Source organism: Polistes dominula, unplaced genomic scaffold (assembly GCF_049000335.1).
Source record: "Polistes dominula isolate Pdom_NZ unplaced genomic scaffold, Pdom_raw_medaka contig_33, whole genome shotgun sequence".
NCBI classification, from domain to species: Eukaryota; Metazoa; Arthropoda; class Insecta; order Hymenoptera; family Vespidae; genus Polistes; species Polistes dominula.
In genome coordinates, this window is record NW_028300998.1 from 247,133 (window position 1) to 262,331 (window position 15,199).

At 42.9% G+C, this 15,199-nt stretch overlaps 1 protein-coding gene across 15 annotated transcripts in view; it reads left to right on the plus strand.

Moving 5' to 3' along the window:
• Positions 1–12,624: 12,624 nt before the first annotated feature.
• The window catches only part of LOC107064489 (RNA-binding Fox protein 1), a 35,818-nt gene continuing 33,243 nt past the window's right edge, over positions 12,625–15,199 (plus strand). For 2 of the 15 annotated variants that reach the window (XR_016176937.1, XR_016176938.1), the window contains exons 1-4: positions 12,631–12,835; positions 12,911–13,198; positions 14,153–14,416; positions 14,506–14,559. Coding sequence is in view for 11 of the 15 variants with exons in the window: in XM_089173612.1 (XP_089029738.1) it covers positions 12,704–12,835; positions 12,911–13,198; positions 14,153–14,416; positions 14,506–14,559 (738 nt within the window). In the remaining 4 variants the exon portion in view is untranslated. Of the gene's footprint in view, positions 12,836–12,910; positions 13,199–14,152; positions 14,417–14,505; positions 14,560–15,199 lie in introns of all 15 variants that reach the window. The other 13 variants (XM_015317195.2, XM_089173613.1, XM_089173608.1 and 10 more) reach the window with 11 other exon arrangements.

Consider the following 15,199-nt stretch of genomic DNA (forward strand, 5'->3'; position numbering starts at 1 on the left):
ATATCTTATACTTTTTTTTATGGATTATGATAAAGTATCAACGATTCGTGCATATTCTTTCATATAAAAATCAAATTGCTCGATAGAAAGTAGCACAATCGAGCGAGACCAATATTATATTCTGCCTTACCGACAGTATTACGTGTTCTGTATTATCAACGTTTAAATGAATCATACATGAGTTTTGTTAAGACTACAAATTTAATTATAGAATTAATAAAATATAAAAAGCGATTAAATATTGGATACCTTTAATGTTTTATTATTATTATTATTAATAATATAAACGTATCAAATTGTAAATATATATTTATCATTGGTCGGTATCAGAAAATAGTGTACGTCGATATGGTAGTTTCCTATTAGTTCATCGGATAAGCTCTTCCGTTGGTTATGAAAAAATCTGTTTCTGATTTATGGTAAATCCTCGTCATACGCGCGATTCTCCTTGAAAATAAAAAAAAAAAGAATGATTTCAATGGTCAGTAAAATATTATAACTTCGGTGAGATTTAGAATTCGTAGCATTTTAAGAAAATAATGTTTTTGTAATTGAAAAGTAAAAAGAATGTGCTTCTAAGATTATTCAAAGATATCGTAAAATTTCTCTCTCTCGTGTTTATAGAAGAAATGTTTATGCGCCTGTAAAGACTCTCCTCATATTATTCAGAGGCTTACCACCGTATACGTATTCTTAGAGAAATAGACAAAGTTTGGATATGGTTAGTAAAGTAAAAAAAAACACATGACGTGACGTAATCTCTCGGAAAGCACAGACCAAGAGAAAAAAGATGAGCATAAAACGACCAACTATTCCTTCTATTTAAAAATATTCATTAAATAGCATTCAGCTAATTGTTTACAATTTGGATAAACTAATAAACTGATAAATAAGAAAATATTAATATTATAAAGGAAGACTTTCTCAAGCAATAGTTGGAGTAGAGGAGAAAGACGGAAAAAGAGATAGAGGAGAGAGAATAGCTGAAAATGACGATCGTGCTCGAGGATAAATTTAGTACGCGTTTCTTCTTTCGGGGGCTGTAGCTTGAGAGAAGGGACTTTCGAGAATCCAAACGGCAACTCTTGTCATCGAGTGCCACTCGTCCGAACTTTATTTCTATCGCGCCTCGGGATGTAACCTTTAACTTTTCTCAGAACGAAAACGCACTCTCTTGCATCCGCCAGTATACTCGTAGATATATTTCATTTTATTTTCCTAGCATTGATTAAAGAAAGAGCCTTTATTTTTTTCCATTTATTTAGAAAATGTTATTTCATCTGCGACTGGGGCAGGCAAGTTATTAAGATGGACGATTTAAAAAAGTTATTTTTCATCCTGACAAAGAGGTAGATGGTTTTCAATGGTGTCAGAGATCGGTAGTTGATTCTGCACTCAACTTGCTACTCCCTCGTAGTTGTCATGGAGACGCCACTTCAGTATTTCCCCTTCATTCATGATGGGAGGAATAGAGAAAGATAGAAAATGCTTTCAAATCATATTAGTCCCTGTCGATGGCCCTACTACTCCTTTGCGGTACGAAAATGTTACGCGTGTCCTTAGAACATAATCGACGTTTATTCAAAGATGACAAGTATCTACAAAGATATATTCTATTTCTTTGTATTTCGGCCCGTTGATAAATGTTTAAACATTCGGAGGGGATAAATCGACTCTATCTTGGTCCAACTCCCTACGAAATCGATCTCCTTGCCGCGATATAACGTTAGTTCTATTTTCGAACTAACATAAGAGGATAGCATAGAAACAAAGCTTTCAATAATGTATCAACAAATTCAGATAGATCCGAAAGCTGGCTGGGGTAAAAAGACGCTCGATCGCAACATCCACGTCAAAGGAGTTTATATATCTCTCTTCCTTTAGCTCGATAAATTGATTCTCCCTCCCTCCCTCCCTCCCTCCCTCTCCTCTCCTCTCCTCTCCTCTTTTGCTTTAACCCTTGGAGCTGAGGTAGGGGACATAAAACATTTATAGTGTCAAAATGGTGCGAGCGAGGAGAAGACAGGATTTGAAATGGCGTAGTGTTGGGATCGCCGACGAGAGCAGGCGCATGTGCGTCACAGATGCAACTTCCAAACGTATGAGGATCCATCTGTACGGCTGTAGTTCTAAAAATATGCGGTGCCCTCCTCGTTAACCATTCTCAAGCTGGAGAATGTATCACGATCCTATTGATCAACCTCCGTTCTAGTCAATTTTGAGACCCTGTTATAAAAAGCAGTGATATTTTTTCATTGAAAATACATATAGAATGGTAGGCAAATAATTTTGGTAAAAAAAAAAAACTCAAGCTCGGCAAATATAATTCGAGCACCGGGTATATTCGTAGCAAGGAAAAGCGCGCCGTTTGATTTGCTAGACTACCGTCGGAGGTACTACGACGACTGGCAAGTAGATGGCGCTGAGCGCAGTGATGGCGACGGGTGGATACGCGAGGAGTCAGTCATAAAGGCACCACGCACGGTGGCGGTTGTTGCTAGATTTGTACGGACGACTGACGACGACGACGACGACGACGACAACGACGACGAATAGAGCGGTAGATAGCGAACCGAACCAGTGAAAGAAATAAGAGAGAGAGAGAGAGAGTGGGCGAGAGCAAGTTTGACGAGCCAAGACAAAGAAGAAGGAAAGATTCTTTGCTTGCGTATTCCGATCGTTTGCGGACCGGATCGTGCTTTCATCTTCCTCGGCAATTCCTCTTCGGCCGTACGCGGTTGTTGGTGCGTGCGAGAAATTGCCTTGGCGCGCGCGCGCGCGCCCAGTGCGTGCGCGAAGTTAGAAGAAGAGGGAGAGAGATCGCATCGCATCGCATCGCATCGCACTCTGTCTCTCGAAGACGACGCCGCGTCTTTCTCTCGAGCAAGATACTTTTGAGTGTTGTGTGTTATTTTTCGGAAGCCGGACGAAATACAGGATTTTCTATTCGCGTGGCTGCACGCTGTCCTGAAGGGGCAGGAGGAAGAGAAAATACACGCGCACCAAGTAGACAGTCAAGTAGATAGAAACCGATCGAGAATCTAAGAGAAAGAGGGAAGAGGAAGGTGGGTGAGAAGGGGAAACGGAGGTCCGGAGGTTACCAGTGACGGATTTTTGTTCGCACAACGGTGGAGCAAAACGGCCTCAAACTGTGGGGCTCTGGGGCGTTCTTCCTTCCTCCGCAAGGGATGTATTACCCTGTAAGTTTGATCTTTGTTTATTTGCCTTAAATCGTTGTTTCCGCCTTTCCTCGGGAAGCGGAAATGAAACGTTTTCGAGTGCGAGAAAGAGAGAAAGCTTGCGCCGGCCTTTCGGCATGACCGACGTGCTCTCCCGAGGCGTCACTTCACCAGATGGCGCTTTCAACGTCTAGTCCTGTTCTATGTTCCAATCGTCTTTTGCTTTATCTCTTCCAAATTTTTTACTACAATGGAATAGAAATAGACAGAAAATAAATGAATCGATTATTATTCACTTTTTTTCAAGTACAACATTTTGGCGGGAGGCAAACAATTATTTGTAAACACTTTTATTTCCTTCAGTTTTTTCTTTTTTTTTTTGTTCACTTTCTCATTTATTTACTGGACTTTTTATAATATCCCTTATTAGCATTAGTAAACATAGGCTACGTACGTTTTATTTCATTCACGAGTACGCGCGAGACTTGTTTTTTTTTTATTCTCATCTTCTTTCTTGGCAGTGCCAACAAAGGCATCGTTGAGGTTAGTATGAGCGGTGGGGGGAGAGAGAGAGAAAGTGAGAAAGTGAGTAAGTGTGTAAGCAAGAATAAGAAAGGAACGTGGGGCGGTTGGCGGTTGGTGGGGAGGGGCGGGGCGGGGTGGGGGGTAACGGACGGCGGGGAGAGCGATAGTCTCGCTTTCGTGATCGCGGACAGAGGGACGCCTCGTCGACTGCGTGCCTCCAAAGCTATAGGACGCATCGTGGATTCCCGGAGAGTTTATTTCAGGAATAGAAAGATCTTTATTCGTACGCAAGGGAAGAGAAGGAGAAAGATCTGCTTCTTGGAACGTGCTCTTTCCAGATCGATAACATACGCTTTAGCTCGAATTTTTAAGTGGCAATCGAAAAATGCGCAGACTTATAACAAACAAAAAGAAAATACAAAACTTTTGACCTTGCTTTTGATACATGCTAAAAGAATATTTCAACAAACTCGATAAAAGCTTTATTGTCGGATTATCTTCGTTTTGGAATATACACAAAAATCAGATACTTGTACGTAAAAGAGGTAGAAAAAGAAGAAGATGTATAGAGATTAATAGATAGGTTGAAGAGATAGAAAAAGAGATGCGTAGAAACAAAGTTAAATATCAACCCAACAGATTTTTGTATCTTCGATTTTTGCTAGAAAAGAAGTTTCTTTTGTTTTATCTGCGAAAGAACGAAGAATTTAGTACTAGCCTTGGGATGTAGAGACAGGCTTTCCTTCACGAACATGTTTATCGAAAGAGCCGCGACTACCTACCTACCTGCATTGGACCAAACTGGTTATGCTATTCGAAATTCGTCGGTTGCTTCAACTACGGGCTGCCGGGAAGATTTGCCAAATAAGCTTTTTCTCTTATTGTTAGATTTGCCATCAACCAACTCTTTTATTTGCTTCTTATTTGTAAACCCTTAGAGGAGCGATTACTTATCATTTTTTCAGATTTTCCCTCGAACCAAAGTCTTCTTCCTATAAGCAGTATCGTTTATTTTACAGAAAGAATTAGCTTATTCATTCGTCACAGAGTATTTAAACCTGCACGACTTTTAAGTGCGCTTGTATTTATTTCCATTTCCGGCCGAAAGTATAGTATAACGATTAGTAGGCTTAAATCAATTGCATAGAACAATCGGAACGTTCCCTTTTCGTCTCTGTAAAAGTTGGTGTCTCGAATATCGTTTCTCCTTAATAATAGGACTCATTCGATGTCTTCCTTTACTCTTTCTGTATTTACGATCTTATTTGCTCGCACGCAAACCCCAAAATATAATAGGAGCATAAACCGCCTCGTAAATCAGCCTCTTCACGAGTAGGTACTTCCCGCGCATCAGAGATTCATGCGTCGAATCGATTTTCATTCTAGTAGATTGAATAACAAGTTGTTCATTCGCGAACACCAGTCGCGTATCAGAATCAGCTTCGTCGATACGTCAAAGATCCTTTTCATAGTAGCTGCATCGAACAGCTGTTCGTGATAAGTACCGAGATAACGATTACAGGAGTCTTTTGTTCGAGTCTTTGAGATCGCACTTCCCCTTCTGTTTGACGGCTGTCAACGAACTCTAGAAAATACCAACTTCTTTGTCTGTTTTTCTTTTGCCTTGCTAGTCTTCGAGCAAAATACTTTATGACGGAAAGGAAACGCTCGAGTAACGAGAAGATGAGTATTTTGTCCGAAAATTTGGGCACTCTAACACAAAGCAACAGTCTTGAGAAATATGGCTTTGCCACCTACGTAAATATTTGCGAAGCTTGCTCGTAAATAGACATAGATGAGTCACAGCTGAGTCAGAGAAAAAGAGAAAAGAGATAGGATGATAGTAGAGTGGCCAAAATATTTTTCCTCAAACTTGACCGATTTGACGAGTCTAAAGAGGATCCTTCGATATTTCGATTTTTCGTCGGTTCGGTCTAGCGAGAGATGCGGGCTGTTTTATTTTCATTGGCACAATATTAGAGATGCTGGTACCGCCAGAATCGAGAAGACGCAAGAGAGAAAGGAGCTCGATTTTCCAACGTTTCTTAAGGAAGAAGAAGAAGGTTATCTTGAAGGAGTGTTTGCTTTCGTCGCTAGGGTCTCTATGTGTAGGGCGCCGCGGCACTGCGGTGTAAATATCGATCGTACCGGGCTAGTCGCAGCTTCTCTCGGAGTCGTCCAGGACCACCCACGCATCCGTCCCTGGCGCCACCCTCTCTTTCCCCGGACTTGACTCTTCGACTCGGCTGCCACCTTCCCTCCTCCTATCTTTCCTACTAATCAAATATCTTCCGAATATATTGCACTTATATAAATACATATGTCATTTTTTGAGTTTTCTTTTCGAAAAATTGCAGGGAGAGGAAGAAAACGTGTCTCCCCGCTCTTCTATTTTCCTCCGGAGCATGTCGTGTACTTTCCTCTGCTCGGAGCTCCAAGCTTCCGAGTATCGATCCTCTCTCTCTCCCTCCCTTGCTTCTTTTTTGCTCCCCTCTCGAAATCGTATTATTTTCATCTCGAGAGTGAGAGAGAGAGAGAGAGAGAGAGCAGGGAAAGGGGAAGGAAAGGCAAGGCAAGGCAAGGCAAGGCAATTTGAAAAAAGTAAGGCCTGATATTGATAACGGGTGATGATAACGAGGCGCGGTCATCTCAAAGGTTATCCGTATCAGAAGCCTGTTTTCTCCGCCTTGTAGAATTTTCTTTGAATTCTCTTGAGCAAACGACTGGAGGCGTCTCGCTAGTGAAAAATACGTGTCGATCTATTTGGAGCGTTCGCCGAAGGGCTGCGCGCGCGCCTGTTTACGAACATTTACGAGTTTACCGATATTAAAAGGCAAATGTTATTTAAGATTGGCGCTACGTAGTAGCGGATGAAACCGACTAAAAAAGCGTAGGTATCGATGTTGCGATCCCTTAGCTACGCGAACGATAAAGATAGAAAAATGTCAACAAATAACGCACCTTATTTAAGTACAAATTACATCCAAATTGGAATTGTGGAAATTCATTTGGAATATGCTTTTATTTGTTTTTTTCTCTTCGAACTGTCATGTTGACATTAGAAGCGATAAAAGAAGCGACAAGACTGGATAACAAGGGAAAATTGATTAAACTATTTGAGCAGAGTCTAATCTCGAGTCAATATAGTTACTTATTCTTGTAATGTCTTTATGTTCAAGTTAGATCATCATTTTTTTGGAATTAGGCTTCTTATTTCTCTGAAACGTTGATGGATTATAAAAATTCCACGCCGACATCTAAATGACGACTAAAGTGAAATTCGTGAATTCGCGCGTTAAATCTTAGCACGCGAGAAACGCACTCGAATCGACCAATATCCAAGTTGATGATGCTATTGATCGTATGTTTTGCATATGCGTGTAACATCGATCGAGTTAGTTGTCAAAGAGGAAGGAAATTTAACAGGCGTCGTTATTATTCATTTTGAAAACGTCGATCGGAGCGGTCGGTCGACGGTCGGTCGATAGGCGAGACTCGAAAGAGAGAGAGACAGAGAGATGTTGTCTCGCGTGGTCACACGTACATACACCTATATATTGTACCTTTGAAGAAATAGTCGTCCATGTACGTAGTGACACACCCGGTGTGCATGCCTTGCTTGCTTCTCAGGACGCGCACACTCGACGGCGCGCATTCTGAATAGCTCTTGTCGTCGACGTAAACACACGTACGCACGTCTCTCTCCCCTATCATTCTCTCTTCTCTCCTTCTAGCGGTCCGTCTCCCTCGCAAGCCTGCTGCCGTCGAAGATTGTATCAGCGAGTCTCGACTCAAAGGTTCATTGATAAAATCGTTTCGTCTCCTCCCTTTCTCCTTATATTTAAGAGAAATAAACTAATGTTACATTTTCCAAATTGTCCAAATAGGTGAAATGACGAGGTCGAAAGGTCGTTCGATATCTCCATGCGCGGCTCCTCCAAATTCCGATAATTCGAGGGTTATCAATATCAAACGCGAAATACATACCTATATCTTTTCATGGACTTTATTTCGCTCGCTCGCTCGCTCGCTCGCTCGCTCGTTGAAATTGATACGAATCGATTGACTCGAATATCAGTATGATACGAGTAAAAGCAGAGCGAAGGAAGCATTGCTTTTTTTTTTTTTTTTTTTTTTTTATAGTATCTCGGTGCAGGGCAAAGAGTTAGAAATCGGGTTCGACTCGGTAGAGATCGATTTCGAGATCGTTTCGCGTAATCGAAGCTTCGCACGAATCTCCTTGCGCGGCTGTTGCTGCTGCTGCTGCTGGGTTCTCGGTGTGAGAAAGCGCGCACCACGCGGCTCCAATTTCCTTGCTCGAAACGCACAGCTGTCTTTTGAAAGGTTCACCACCAGCGGCTCTTTTCCAACTAAACTTTTCATCTCTTCCCTTCGATTCGTAACATCTGCCCTCTGAATAAAATTTCATTCGCAATAGGTGTGTTTCTAAGGATCCTCGATCATTTCGATTCATGCAGGATCTTCTTGTCATGCACATGGAATAAGCGTACCTCATTAAAATGCTTTAAGCGGGGCGCATGCGCGCGATGAATTTCTCCCGAAGTAAGGACCAATCGGAAGCCGCATGTGTGTAGTTGATGAATAATTCAAACTTTAGTCGTTGAAGACTGTCATGCTCTCGACATCTCGACGAGCGAATAGTAAAAGAAATAGAAAGAGATAGAGAAGAGGCTCTGACTTTTTTCCTATTTTTTGTTTCCGATGTTATTTGTTTCCCTTTTTGATAATGTTTACATTGCGTCTAGGTTGCGTTTTAGTTGCGTCTTAGTTGCGTCTTAATTGCGTCTAAGTTGCGACTTTTTCTCGCCGGAAAAACAGAAAACTCGTAGCTTCGTGTCGCAACGTTCTATTGTGCGTGATAATTCCTGAAGGCCGCTAACGAAACTAATTGGGTGTAACGACACTCTGTCAGAAGCTCAACTCTGCCTTAAGAGTAGTTTTTTTACAACGCGCTTATCGTAGTCTCCCTTTTCTCTTCGTTCCTCGAGTTGACGTCGAACAATTGGAACGATTAGGCCCGCATAATCAGAATTGTCTCTTTGATCTCGATTGTTCTTGAAATATTTCGAGAAGAGTAACTTAACTCTTTTTTTGAAAATCATTTTAAAGAACGTCATTTTAAATAATTACTCCAATCAATATCACAGAATTGTTTGGAGATAAAACAATGTCGCTGATGAAGCGCGTGGAAAAATTTGGCGAATAAACGTATCGCCTATGCTGAACGTTAGCGCGATCATCATTATCGTCGTCGTCAGTTGAAGTAGTCTACATCATAGCCGTTATTGCGTCGTCCCAACCAACAGCTCGATGCGATCGTGGCGTTGATGGTTTTTGATTGGCCGGAAGTGACGTCACGACACGCATCGCGAGTCTACTCGCATTAATCCGTAGCGGCTCGCGCGTTTTATACGCCATACGTTCTGAGGATATCGTATGGAGACGCACCAGCTTATTTTCCTCTTGCTAGTTCTTTTGAAATGATCGGCAAAAAAAAAATAAGCCCTTTTTTACCTGAAACTCCTAGATATCGTTAAAGTGAAAAATTCTATCGAGGTGATAGGAGAGGAGTAATATTTCATAGCGATTCGACCGGCAGACTGACGGACTGCGGTTTTTCAGCGCAACACGTAAGATCGCGGTTTCAATTGGTTGAACAAGGTTGGCAGTGAAAGGCGAGAGGATACGCGTAGCGAAACATCCAAATTCGACGACTGGGAAAGAATCCCATCGGAGTTAAAAGATTCTCCACGTTTTGGAGGTTACGGCCTCTATAGAGTAGCTCGGATAGTAGGAATCGGTAGTAGAAGGGGGAGGTAGAGGAGAGCAGCCTTTATGACCCCTCGGAGGCGGCAGCAGGCGGTAGGCGGCGGGCGGCGGGCGGCGGGCGGCGGGCGGCGGGCGGCGGGCAAACGGTCGTCGAGTAGCGTGGGCCTTTGTGCCCGAGAGAGGATGGCTCCGTGCCAAAATCCGTCTACGATCCCTTCGTTCCATGGCTCCGTACTAACGGTCCTGCGAAAAGGAGCCTTTGCGAAATTATCGTCTCGATCATCTCTTTCTCTTCTCCGAGTTTTATCTTCGTTCGACCGAATAACAGCGCTAGACTATTTCACAGTTCCGTTTTATATGTTGTATTATTTTTATAAATTTATCGTTTAAAAGAAGATTAAAGTCAGTTAGCCGAACAGAGCGAAAATTTGCTAAGAGAGCTTAGTTGGTATGGGGAAAAAGGGAGGATTCCCTTTGTAGGAAGGGGGCCAATACTACTTCGCAACGACGAGACTCCGTGCTCTTCTTTCCACAGGGATAATAACTTTGGTTAGACTAGTGTTTCTCGAATCGCTTCGAAAGACCTTGGTTGGCAGGACGAGAAGAAAATTTGAGGAATGCTCTCGGTCTCGAGTCTCTAGTTCAAGAATAACCAAAGGAAAAGAATTTCAATCGTTTCTCTCGTACAGTTCTCGTCCAAGTTTTCTCTCTCAGCACGTGCTACCACGTCGGACGTTATCGAATCGCTCGCTTATGAGTTAATTAATAACCCGCGTTTATTTCTTCTGAACGTTCTTCGCTGACTAATATCGTGGCAAGAAAACAATAAGAATAACGAATCTTGTCCTTTCCTCCTTGAGAGATGTTTGATCTTGATATATTATTCAAGTACTTAGCGCTTTTCCGAGTTGCGTTTAAATGAATTTCCTTTAAATTCAGTTGGGAGAACTCGGTTGTACGAGTCGCCGACCGTGGACTATGATTAAGATTGAATGATTTCATATTAAGGGAGTTATTAATAGTCTCGGTTTTTCTCTTGGCTCAGTTTCAAAATCTTATTACGTCGACGTTTCTTCTCTCGTACGCGCACCGGAAGGAAACCCTCGCTCGGTCTGTCTTACGATCCTGTCTCTTTTCTTTTTCCTCGCGAATTTATGAGAATCTCGACGACAAAATTGCAATAATCGGTCGTAGCCGGGATATGAGAGGATCGTTAAACGGCGAGGTTATTCACGTAATCGCGTGAATTATCGTTGCTGCCGTTGCTACATTTCGTTAAACAGTTTTGAATCTTTCCTTTGGATTTACAGCTTTTCATCTATTTTTATGCGAATTTGCTAAATTAATATTGCTAAATTTGTGCTGCGAGAATGTAAGGAGAAAGAAGACAACAAAAAAAATAGGAATATTTTCTAACTCTTTCTTTCCGTTTGAAAAACTAACAGAAATAATTGATCGTTTCAACGTATCTTGTATTTTCAATAAAGAAAGAAAGAAAGGAAGAAAGAAAGAAATGGATGCGTTCAGAATGGTTTTCATCGAAACAAATATCCGTTGTTGGACGTGTATGAACAAATACAGCGTAGAATTACTAAAGCATGAATAAATGTAATCGGGTCGCTGGAAACGGCGCTACTTTAATACGGATCAACACGGATTTTCTTCATTACCGTTTGGATTCGATCACCTTTGGAATTTATTTTTCTTTCTTTGGCTCTCGCCTTCGTGTATTTTCTTGTTCGTTTTACGTTAACAAAATTGAGAACAATTTGCGCCCCTCCCCAACTGTAACTCTGGAAAAGAGAGAGAGGAGGAAGGGGGGGAAGGGGGAGGGTGGGAGAGGAAGATATATCTCTCTGCTTCTGCTTGTTATTATAGTTGGATTTAAGGTCGTCCTCGCCCTCGCCCTCGCCCTCGTCCTTGTTTGGATCGGCGAATCCTATCCTACCGGTAACGAGAGGAAAGGAAAAAGAATATACGTATACATTTGCGGAAAGTCAAGGATAGAAGTCGTGGACGACCTTTGGGCCGCGTTCCTAACGAAACCGGAGTGGCTCGTTTTAATCGCGTGCCAGATGCTTTGAGATATTCAAAACTAGCATGGTCGGCGTCGTTGTTAATCTTCCGAAGCATCCTCCTCTCCTCCCACTCGCTAGCTTCAATAAAATCTAAAAGTTAAGTACGTCGTTCTCGAGAAAGATACGCGAGGAAGATGCGCAAGATCGTTAATGTTCACAGTAAATAGCTTTGTCGTTCGTGCAAGTGGCTAGTTTCTCGTTATTCGGTCTCTACAAAAAATCATTGAAATTTGTAACGATCGACTAGACATTTTTTGCAGCGTAACTGTGCCATCGCGTATTTTATCTTCCGTATCTCGTGATCATTTCTCACACGATGCGAAACGAAGCGAAGCATACGTGCGCGCGCGTACTTGCATACACGGCTGACGTATGCGTGCTGCTAACCATCTCAATTATTTAATTCCGCTACGAGCAAGCAAAAATCGTCGATCCTCGTCGCTTCTTTCTTTGCTCTCGACGAGAACGATTTTGCCTGGCGATATTTCCCATTTCATGTGCCTCCTGTGTTCATCGATCGACTACACGCACCTAGCACACACACCCTCTATGTTTATTTGCCTTCTGTGCCACCTTCTGTGCCACCTTCTGCGCCAATATGCAAATGTCTACGGTTTCTTTGTATCCGGATAACCGGCGATAATATAAGATGAACGACCGTGTCCGTCCTCCTAATCTCCTTTAGACGACGAACGTGTTTCTTGTTAATCCACGTCCGAAAGTAGTCGCCAGAAGTAGCCAACTAGTTTTCTTGCCTGCATCTCTCTTTCTCTTTTGGTACCTAGACAATAACGAACGCGGGCAATTGAAAAGGACCGTACAAACTTAGGTTTTAGATGAGAGAGAGAGAGAGAAAAAAAAGTCACGGAAGCTCGACCTTAAGGTGATTTATCGCGACTAATTTATTCCAACTTGAGTACTAGCCTGCTCGAGTTTGAGCGGCTATTTAAAGAGCCATTTTCCAGGCATACTCTTTTCGCTTCTATCTCGAGGGAGAAGTAAAACTACTCTTGGATATTGCAGGTACATATTTAGAGAGGAAGCTAGTGGTCGGACGTGCAACATCTTTCAACTAAATGTTATCGCATTTATCTTTCTCCCTCTTGATCCCTCTCTATCTCCTTCTTCTATATGAAAGAAAAATATTGGTATTTAATCGTACGTCGAGCTGAGGTAGAGGCGCCGATGGAAACTAGCCAAAAGTGTATCGTCCTCGCGACGGTCACGGTGAACGTAATCGTCTTTGCTCGCAAATCCACCCCGGTCATTATCCTTTGCCGACGTAAATAAGGTCAAATAGTATTTAAGAATAATGAAGAAATTTGTGTCGCGTTTCAGCATATGGTGCAGACAGGAATGGCTGCGCCGTACGGTGGGGGTGTCTTCCCACCACCGGTAAACGGTGTCGCGGGTGTTGTTGGGGCAGCCGGGGCGGCAGGCGAGGTTAAACCACCCCCACCGGTACCGGTTAAAGAAGATAATAGCGGAGCGGGTCAGCAGGCTCCTCCAAGCGGGGCCCAAGTAGCAGCCCCAACGAGTGGACCACATCCTTCGGCACCAGGGCAACCAACGGCAGCCAGTTTTAGTCCACCTCCGCCGCCGAATGGCGTCGATCAACAAGCCATCGTAAGTAAGATTCAAATGCATTATTAGATAGAAGAAAATTCAAAACGAGTCATTGGGTAGTAGAAAAATATTTGATATCTGAAGGAATGTAACATAAGTAAATCTCGATAGGGGGTAACTCATACGCTTCAGTCTCGAAAAGGATTTCCTGAATCGTCGTCCGTTCGTTTCCTATCATTTTCATTATTCTTTACACGTATTCGTAAAGTTGTAATAGAAGCGTGTCCCCGATTTTGCAGCGCCGTTTGCACGACAGTTTTACGTTCTTGCGAGCTCTCGAAAGGAAGGATATATTGCCGCGTCGAACGATATCGCTCAGCGAGGTCGCTCGAAAACTAATCCCGCTCGATCTCGTTCGTTCTATTTCGAACGCACGGGGTGATGGTGGTGATGGTGGTGGTGGTGGTGGTGGTGGTGGTGGTGGTTCGTGCGTTCGAGGCTTTTTCCGAGGACGCATCACTTTCTAGATTAACCATACTCAAGAGTTTCTTATAACGGTTCCTCGGTATTAACCTATAGATATTACGCTCCGAACATTCAACTCGATAAGAATCTACGTATTATCTACGTGGCCGAGCATTACCAATGGATTTAAGATATTATCGTCACGTTATAAGCAAACTCATTGTCAGTCTTAACGCTTGAAATTCTGTTTGAACGCGCGGCCGGAACGTGTTGCTTCGGGCTCGTTAGTAGTCCAAGCGCGATAAGCCTGGCATACCACTTGGGCTGACCACTTTCAGCCCTACTCCACTCGACTATGTCGCGAAGCGAATCTACTTTGTCCGCGAAACAGATCTTTCGGTTAATTCTTATTACTTCTAATTTATATTTAAGACTTCATCGTATTTTAAAAGCGCGTTACGAACGCATAGTCACAAGGACTTTGATTGAACGATCCATTATAGTTTGTTCTAACAATTTATATTCCGGAATCCATTTATCTCCGAAAAGTCGGAGGTCTTTCAGGCGGCAGTGGCTGCAGCGGCCGCCGCCGCGGCCAACAGCGGTGGACAACAATCTTCTGCGACGCAAGGAGGAAACGAGGCAAGCCAAGAAGGAGCAGTCGAAGCTGGCTCTCTCGTGCCGGTGACTTCCGGTGCGACGACCCCGGCCACTGTAACGCAAGCCACGGATTTGAAGGGCCAACCTAAGCGCCTTCACGTCAGCAATATACCCTTCCGTTTTCGAGATCCCGATTTAAGGGCAATGTTCGGGGTGAGTTTTCAAATAAACTTATTTACCAGGATACTATCATCTCGAAATATTTACTCTTAATTCTTGCTTTTCTTTTGCCTTTGTTGCAGCAATTCGGCCCGATCCTCGACGTGGAAATCATTTTTAACGAGAGAGGAAGCAAGGTAAGCTCACGTCGATCTCTAGGCTGCGAGCCACCCCTTTCAACCCGTCCTCGGACATTTAATTCTATTAATCTTATATTTATTAAGAAGAACAATTTCAGTGACTTCGATCGATCATCTTAGCGCTCTCCAATACGATTGTGACTTCATTTTCATTTCACATGTGATTTTAAACATTTTCATGTCGGCTAACTTGTTCTTTTTGGATCGCCAAGAGATCGATCGACGAGTTTCAGTAAAGGTGCAGCGTCGCGGCAAACGTTTGCCATTTTTCTTATCAAAGTTACTTGTTAAAATAAAAGAAAGAATAAGTGAGAGAGCATGCGCTCCAAAGGAAATAATCCTTAGTTCGCGGCTCTGCATCTTCTTATTGCTTATTTTCCTTCTTTTTCAGCGCGTTGGCAACGTTCTCTTCTTGCGCGCTCAATCGTCTCGAAATCGAAACGATGAAAGCAATACTATTGGCAATCTTGGAATCGGTAGTCGTGTAAAAGTGTAGGTAACACGGCTAATGACGTGGAAGAGGATCAAGGGGAGATAACGGGGAGGATAACGGGGAGGATAACGGTAGGGGTTTCACATCGTGCCGCGGAAGGTTCGGAAACGTTATGTAAATAGCTTTCAATATGGATGACAGAGG